At 33.3% G+C, this 8,538-nt stretch overlaps 2 protein-coding genes across 2 annotated transcripts; both read left to right on the forward strand.

Annotated features, from left to right (window-relative positions):
- The first annotated feature begins 2,268 nt into the window (after positions 1-2,268).
- On the forward strand, positions 2,269-2,874 carry LOC131152080 (uncharacterized). The gene has a single exon (XM_058103699.1). The coding sequence runs from the start codon at positions 2,408-2,410 to the stop codon at positions 2,612-2,614; it is 207 nt and encodes a 68-aa protein (XP_057959682.1). The 5' UTR covers positions 2,269-2,407; the 3' UTR covers positions 2,615-2,874.
- A 433-nt stretch (positions 2,875-3,307) lies between these two features.
- On the forward strand, positions 3,308-7,193 carry LOC131152079 (uncharacterized). Its single transcript, XM_058103698.1, has 6 exons — positions 3,308-3,489; positions 3,578-3,829; positions 3,914-4,063; positions 4,196-4,282; positions 4,355-4,456; positions 4,553-7,193. The coding sequence occupies exons 3-6, from the start codon at positions 3,926-3,928 to the stop codon at positions 4,679-4,681; spliced, it is 456 nt and encodes a 151-aa protein (XP_057959681.1). The 5' UTR covers positions 3,308-3,489; positions 3,578-3,829; positions 3,914-3,925; the 3' UTR covers positions 4,682-7,193.
- The last annotated feature ends 1,345 nt before the right edge of the window (positions 7,194-8,538 follow it).

Consider the following 8,538-nt stretch of genomic DNA (forward strand, 5'->3'; position numbering starts at 1 on the left):
TTTGTAATATGCATTATCTTATTTATAATACAACTTTACATTATGATATATTATGCACAATAAGTTCTTATATTGTATTATATAATGAGGTTTTATATATTATAATATTTTATAGAGAAGATTAACCAAGGAACAATAATTTGTAGCTTTTTATTATTTTTTCTATTCAACTACTCCTAAAACAATTGAGAAAAAAATTTGGTAGTTCTCAAAATGATAAAAAGTTTTACTCTTTATGAATATTCATTCAAAATAAAAATGTCATCTAAATTCTAAATACCATATTCTAATCACTTCCCGTTAATCTTCCACAGCTCCTAAGATTTCAAGTATTATTACTAAAATTAATTTTCAATCAACTTCTTAGTGTTTTTGTGCATTATTTGATGAATTGAATAAGCATTCCAAATTATTATTATTTTTTCATTCAAATTGTATGAATTTTCATTTTATTTGTGGCGTTATATTTCTAAAAATTTTATTATGAATATCTTTTCATGACTGTATGATTTAATTTTTCTGGTTAAGGTTATATTTTTATATCTTAATTTTTCATGTCTATTTTGCCCTTGATTTCAACCATTAATTTCTCACAACAATTAATTCCTTCTTAGTTCTGATCTTTCGTTTCGACTTTACCCCTATGGATTCTCCACTAAAAAATGTAACCATTGAGTATGCCTAACTTCCCCTTTTTTCTTTATTTATTTAACATTCCTCTTCCAAAATTTACAAAAACCAAAGTTACCCTTTACCACCATTAGACAATCATTTTCAAATAACTAGGTTTAAATCACTTCTTTTTCTTCTCACTCTCCTCCTTTTTTATCTGCTTCTACTTTTTCACTTTGGTAACTCTTCTCTTCTCTTTCTATCCTATATTTTTCTTCATTCATTTGACAAGAAAATTAAAGTACAGACAAGAAAGGAAAGGGAAAAACTAAACCTTTTATTTTTCTAGGCCATTAGACAACAACATGCATTTTTAGTTTCTATTTAACCTTCGAATTCTACTTTAATTTTGTGATAGTATAAGTGTATTCCTTTAAGATTATTTACAAGTTTGAATTAGGTTTCAATTATTTTAGAAACTTAATAATGGGCTTATAGGCAGAAATAGGAGTGTTGAGAAAGATGTCAAAGTATTGTTAATTTACTCTCCTTTATTATTTGTCTTTCACTTTTTTTTATTTCTTATTTCCAAAATATGCATTCCATATTCTAATTGTAATTTTGAGTGCTAAAAGTTAAGACACAAAAGTTGTGAACTCATTTGTATAACTTACGGGGTAAAAAGGATGGTGAAAATTTGAAATGATGGCATTACCATACCACTCTCTATTTATACTTATACATTTTCATCTTATAAATTTAATTTAATTTTTAAAATATTTCCGTTATGAAAATCGAGACATTCTTGTTGAAGGTTGTAAATTTAAATTTCGAGGGAGATGAGAAGGAGTATAGAATGAGAGATGAGCTACTTTCGATTGTTTAGCTCAAGGTCAAAATGAATTTTCAATTAATAAAAAAAAAACATCTTATAAATTTAAAAATTAAGTGAAACCTTTTTGTAGATTCGTGACTCACTCAAACTTTGATTCGATAAACAACTTTTAAAACATATACTTTAAAATAAAGTTAAACTTAATTCAATTTTGAGTTACTATTTAATAAACAAATGTGAAAAAATATACAAACCTAAACCCTTAATTTAAGTTTGACTTAGTTTTTATTTGTTTAAATCAAATCGAAACACAATTAATATTTTAATAAACGAAATTTTTAAAAAAATTATTTTAATTGTAAAGTTAATAAACAAATTTCAACATAACAATTTAACAAAGATTCGGGAATAATTTTTTTGGCCTCATATTGGAATCACATCGTGGACTTGGTAAGTGAATTTTTAATTTAATTTAAATATTAATTTTAATAAATTTTTTTTTCGGGTAAGAATGAAATATAAAAGCGCGCAATGTATATCTTCTTACGCGTAGACTCCACGCCGGAGAAAGACAACAAAACCCCATACCCGCACGCCCAACCTCAAACACTCTACTCGCTCGCTCATCGCGGCGTTACTTCTGCCTGAACCACGCGGCTACCTAGCACAGAGGGTACAAGTATCTCACAATAGAAAGCGAGTGAAGAGATTTAAAAAAAAAAAACGAAAGTTAACCTTAAGCACGGCGCGCCCCCATAATTCTCGCTAAACCAGAATCTTCCACACCGTCCATTCCCTTCTCTTCTCAGAATCTTCCCCTTTCTCAATTCTTCCAGCCCTCTCTCTCTCGATTAGAGAAAGGAGACCCATCCCATCAGGTGAGAAAGGAGTCTCAGACAAACGAGAGAGATAGAGAGAGCAGACCCATAAGAGGGGAAAGGAGTCTCTCAGAGAGAAAGGATGTGTTTGGTGGTGGTGTGCGACGAGGAGGAGAGGGTGGTGGGGCGGCAGGTGGCGCCGGGAGCGTGCCCATACTGCGGGGGGGTGGTCGAGCTGGTGGACGTACAGAGGCAGTGGAATCTGTGTTTCCTCCCTCTCTTCTTCAACACCAAGCGTCGATTCTACTGCACTCTCTGCTCCAGGCGCCTCGTTCTCCATTCCCCCTGACTCTAGCTAGCTATCTCTTATCTGCCGGTTAGCGCGCAGCTGATGATGATGATGATCCATCTTCTTTATTTCTTTTTCTGTCTTTCTTCTTCTTCTTCTTCTTCGTCTTCCTGTTTGGTCTTTTCCTTTGTGGATCATCTTTTGATGTACAATATTTTTATTTAACAGCCCCCACCTGGCCTGCATCTGTACCTGAGGAAGAGTTCTGAACTACTGAATGAATACTATTGCCTATTCATGGGGCAATCGCTTGCACAAAATTAACGTTCGTATTCTATCTTCAGCGTCTGATCTGTTCACGAGTGCGTGGGATACTGGTTAAAATGAACAATTAATGCATAGAAATATCTGCTTTTGTAAATTTGTTATTTTATTTTGTAAATTAAATATGTTCAAGAATTTTTAAAATAATTATATCAACTGACATACGAAAGTAGCTAGTATGACATGAAGTTTTTATCAGATGAAATGAAAAATTATTTTAAAATGTATAAATAATTTTATTCTTTTTTTTTTTTTTTAATTCTGAGATGTTACTTTTGACATGGTACTAAATTTGAGGGTGAAAAACGTCTTGTGTAATAATGCGCCCTTGATAATTTCTGGGTAAACTGTCATAGAATTTTATTCTATTTAATTGTTTTTGTGTATCAAACATTGAGTCATTATTATTATTATTTGTCTTTTTGGTAGGTGAGTTTGAGTCCTGATCTCTGAGTGGTCAATAATGATTTTTGTACAAAAAAGATTAAGTGGAATCTGCACATGGAGGAGAGATTTTGTAATTTACAAAAAAGAGAGATTAATGAGAATTTACCACAGTTGGGAATGAAACGTAAGGTGAATTGTCCACCATGATGAACAGCGTTGGTAAGGTTATGATTAATTTATTTAAATTTAAATTATTTATGGTTATTCACGTGTATGATTAAAATATTGTTCTTAATTTAACTTTTCTTTCAGCATCGATATCCACGTTGAGGTCACGGTGTGGTGTAGCAAAAAACACGGTGCTTAAGAAGCACCTCGTGAAGACGGGGCAGCAGATTCGGATCGATATTTCTTCAGATTTCATGGCCCCGCTTGACAATTGGTGCCCAGCGTGGACACAAGAGCTCAATATTATATGCCGACAATATGCTCCAATCACCGCCTCCAGTTGGCCGAGGGTGATTGAGGCACAGCGTATGGTTCTTTACATGTACATCTTGATAAGTAATCTCAAACTTTTTTTTGTTTTTTACTTTTAATATACTAACTAAACAACTGTCTAACATTCTAACTGTATTACCTATGTAGGAGGAGTTCGATATGGACATTCTCTACGCAGACCATGTGAAGAGGGCGGTGGACGTGCAACTGTGCAATAAATTTAAGACCTATCGTGCAAAAATGCGCGAATATTTTCAGACAATGGGAGATCAAGTAGAAGCACACCCATATGATAAGGTATCCCAAGAGGATTAGGAGGTAGTGTGTCGTCATTTGCGCGACCCACACTATCACATGATGTGTTTGTTTTATAATAACTACTTTTTCACATTGATGTGACTAATAAAAAGTCATTACACTTTTTTGTAGGTTATATGTGAAAAAAATGTTGCGAATCGCAGCAAACTCCCTATGACACATTATGGTGGGTCGAGATTATTCATAAATCATCGAAAGGTAATTGCTATATATAAAACTATCTGACCATTACCTGAAATAATATTAATGATGTTTCATATGATAATGTAGCATGATCTCAAGACTGGCGCAAAGGAGCTGCTTCCGAATCGTTATCAGAGAACACACCAAAGGCGATCGAGGGAGTGGTGCGAGGGTGCGCAGGGCAAACATGTAAGTCAAAGAAAATATTTAGTTTATAATTTGATTCAAAACATCGAAATTGTATTCTTATTTCTTCCTTTTTATCATTTTCATGATTGAAAATAGACGAAAATGGTCGAGTTGAGGGATGCACCTGTTTCAGAGGGGAGTCAACAAATGACGGATTACCAAATAACTGCTCGGGTGCTTGGCGAACGAGCGACGCGGGGGGGGGGGGGGGGGGGCCCGGGGTGAAAGGTTTTGGAAGTAGATATATCGCCCCAACAGCATCATCTTCTATGGGTGCAGCGTCTCATGCTGAGATGGAACGAGCGCGTCGAGACGCTGAGTCTCAGGCGAAGGAGATGGTTTAGCGGATGCATACGATGGAAATGGAGAACCAGCAATCGAAAGACATGGTGTCTAACGTTGAAGTGGAGAACCAGCAATTGAAAGACAAGGTGTCCAACATTGAAGCCACGCTCGCAGCAATTCTGAACAGGAAAGCGCAGTTCGAACAAATGATGCGTCAATCTCAACCAAATGATGCAGGTGGCTCCTCTCATTAGAAGGTATGTAAAACGTAGTTTGAACTGCATGCTAATAGTTCTGTTGCTTGTTTAATTCTATTCATATGCTGAATTGTAAATTGTTGGGAGATACTAAAACTGTATTGCTTGTGTTGTTAGGACTTGATTTATCTTTTCTATAAATTCATATATGCGTAGACAGACCCTAGGTTATGTACTATTGTTGTTGGCTTAGCTAAACCTAAGAAGAACTTTTGTAACTTACAGGTTTGGGAAATGTTCTATTTACAGATGGCATGCTGCCGAAATTTTGTTAGATTTCAATGTTTTCTTAACCTCCTCCCAAATAAATCTTCCAAACACTATAACCTATAAGAAATACAGAAACCTCTCAACTCCTTAATTGAAAATCTAACAACATTAAACTCTCAACTTAAGACCTAATTAGGGAAACGAAGATCAAGAGCATGCATAAAATCTAGTCAAAATAAAATCTATATCCATAACAAGTAGGTCCATTGATTTAGAAGAAGGTGGCTCCTCCCATTAGAAGGTATGTAAAATGTAGTTTGAACAGCATGCTGGTAGTTCTATTGCTTATTTAATTCTATTCATATGTTGAATTGTGAATTGTTGGGAGATACTGGAACTGCATTGTTTGTGTTGTTAGGACTTGATTTATCTTTTCTGCAATTTCATATATGCATAGACAGATCCTAGGTTGTGTACTACTGCTGTTGGATTAGCTAAATCTAGAAAGAACTTTTGTGACTTGCAGGTTTGGGAAATGTTCTATTTACAGACGTCATGCTGCCGAAAATTTGTTAAATTCTAATACTTTCTTAACCTCCTCCCAAATAAATCTTCCAAACGTTATAGCCTATAAGTAATACAGGAGCCTCCCAACTCCTTAACTGAAGATCTAACAACATTAAACTCCCAACTTAAGACCCAATTAGGGAAACGAAGATCAAAGGCATGCATACAATCTAGTAAAAATAAAGATCCTTGTGTGTGTATGTATGTATATATGTATGTATGTATGTGTGTGTGTGTGTGTGTATAAATTTAAATAGATTATAGTGTTTCAAAGCTTACTTTTTTTTTTGTACCACATATAAGATGCAATCATTACTGGTTGGATTATTCTAAACTGTTTAGTGTAAACACCCAGGTTTGGAACATATTTCTATGAAAAATGTTTTATTTACAGGGGAAATGCTGCCAAAATTTTTCAAAACTTCTATAATTTTGAAAAACATAATCTAATGAACTTTCATGCATATCATTGTCTTTATTTTTGAGCCATAAGGTTGTCTTAAGCACATTGAGCATTTATACGATGCAAAAATCTTATGAATTACATGTTTTTGTGACTTGTAGGTTTAAGAAATGTTTTATTTACAAACAGCATGCTACTGAAAATTTATTAAATTTCTCCCAAAATAATCAAAGTCATATACCATATTTGTGAGAATGATTATAATGTGCTGAATGTTAAAATATTTTTGAAATGATGAGTGAAGTTCAAATGAATTTTGAACTTCATTTCTAAAGTTACTTTTGCATATGTTAAGTGAAAATTCTATCAATAGTGGACTCATTTGTATTATTTAATTATTATAATTGTTTTTTAGTCTTAAACAAACCATGTAAATCATTATCAACATCACATTCTATTTTTTCATAGAACTATAGTCTGATATAGATTGTTTGTGGGATGTATAAACATATTACATTATTTAATACTGATTATATGAAAATCTTGTGCACTCATAAAATTCATTAATTACTGATTGGATTATTGTGAACTATTTAGTGTAAACACCTAGGTTTCGAACATATCTCTATGGAAAATGTCCTATTTACAGGGGAAATGCAGCCAAAATTTATCAAAATTGATAAAATTTCGCTATTTAAAGTAGTATCATTTTTTTTAAAACTTTTTCCCAAATGTCCGATTATTTTTCTATCAAATCATTGATACTTATAATACGTATATAGCCAAAAATCGTATACTAATTTTTTTATAATTCTTAATTTGTAGGGTTTGCAGCTGTCACAACATCAACACGATACCATGCACTACAGTCGGATACAGTTTTTGATTTTTTTTTTATATTTTTTTTGTTATCTGAACATATGAGATTCATGTATAAAACATTTGGAACTTGTATAATGTATTTGTATTTGATTGTGAATTAGAATTTTTAATAATTTATGAATATTTTTAATAATTATGGTTTAATGTTATCTATGCGAAAATGTAATTATAGAGTTTCACAAGAATTAATGATTAAAAAAATATTAATTTTAAATTATTAGTGATTGTTAGAAAACTGTCACTAATAATTGTCTATAGATATTAGAAAAGGATCAAAACCGTCACTAATACTATATTATTAATGACGAATTTTGATCCTTCACTAAAGACAAAGTATTAGTGACGGTTTTGATCCTTCATTAAAACCCAACTATTAGTGACAAATTATGATCCTTCACTAAAGGTCAAGTATTAGTGACGGTTTTGATCCTTCAATAATACTCTACTATTAGTGATGGTTTCAGGATTTGTCACTAATAGTAGAGTATTAATGTAACGACCCGAATAATAATGAGATTTAAATAATAAAGAGGAAGGGAATGGAGATCGTAACAGAAGGAGGAAGTCGACTTCGTAGACGAGGGCATAAGAAAATTCGTCGACGAATACAGGGGATTCGTCGACGAAGAAATACCGAGAGAGGTTTGAGGCGACTGAATTTCATCGACGAGGACTGAATTTCGTTGACGAATTTATTAAAGGATTCATCTACGAATGACGTGCCTCGTCGAAGAATCCCCTGCTCTATAAATAGCAAAATCCGTATTTTTAACTTCCTAAAGAAGCTAACTCTCTCCTCTCTCTCTCTCTCTCTCTCTCTCTCTCTCTCTCTCTCTCTTCGATTTTGGGCTAGATTCACGCCGGATCGACAGTTTGAAGCCACCACGACGCTCATTGGGAAGTTCTCTCCAAACCTGCTGGAGCAGATCATTGGTGAAAGTAAGTTGGAAATCATCCCTGAGTTGAGGTAAGGTTTTTTAAGACAAATTTGGTCTTGCGATAGTTATAGGAAATGATGTACGCATGAAAATACTGAAATTTAATACTGGAAATTTTCATTTTCAGGGTATTGGTCAGGAAATCCTGTGAGTGTTAGACTAGATTATTTTGGGTGCTTTCTCAGTAGTCAGGTAAGGAAATAAACTAAGCTAGTTCTTTTTAAGAAAATATATATATAATTTGATTTTAGGGAAGTGAATATATTTATATATGATTTATATTTGGGAAAATACTGTTAAAATAATGATATGTTAAATATGTGGAAAATCTGTTCAGTGTGACATGAGTAGGAAATGCTATGAAATACTGTTTTCTGGAATGAGATTATGATACTGATTTTTATAATGGGAAAATCGGCGTACGGGCCGAGATTTTTATATATGTTTGCTGGCATATGGGCCATGCTATGATATGATTTGCCAGTGTATGGGCTGTGCTATGATGTGATTTGCCAGCGTATGGGCTGTGTGATTTACCAA

The sequence above is a fragment of the Malania oleifera genome, chromosome 3 (genome assembly GCF_029873635.1).
Source record: "Malania oleifera isolate guangnan ecotype guangnan chromosome 3, ASM2987363v1, whole genome shotgun sequence".
Classification (NCBI taxonomy): domain Eukaryota; kingdom Viridiplantae; phylum Streptophyta; class Magnoliopsida; order Santalales; family Ximeniaceae; genus Malania; species Malania oleifera.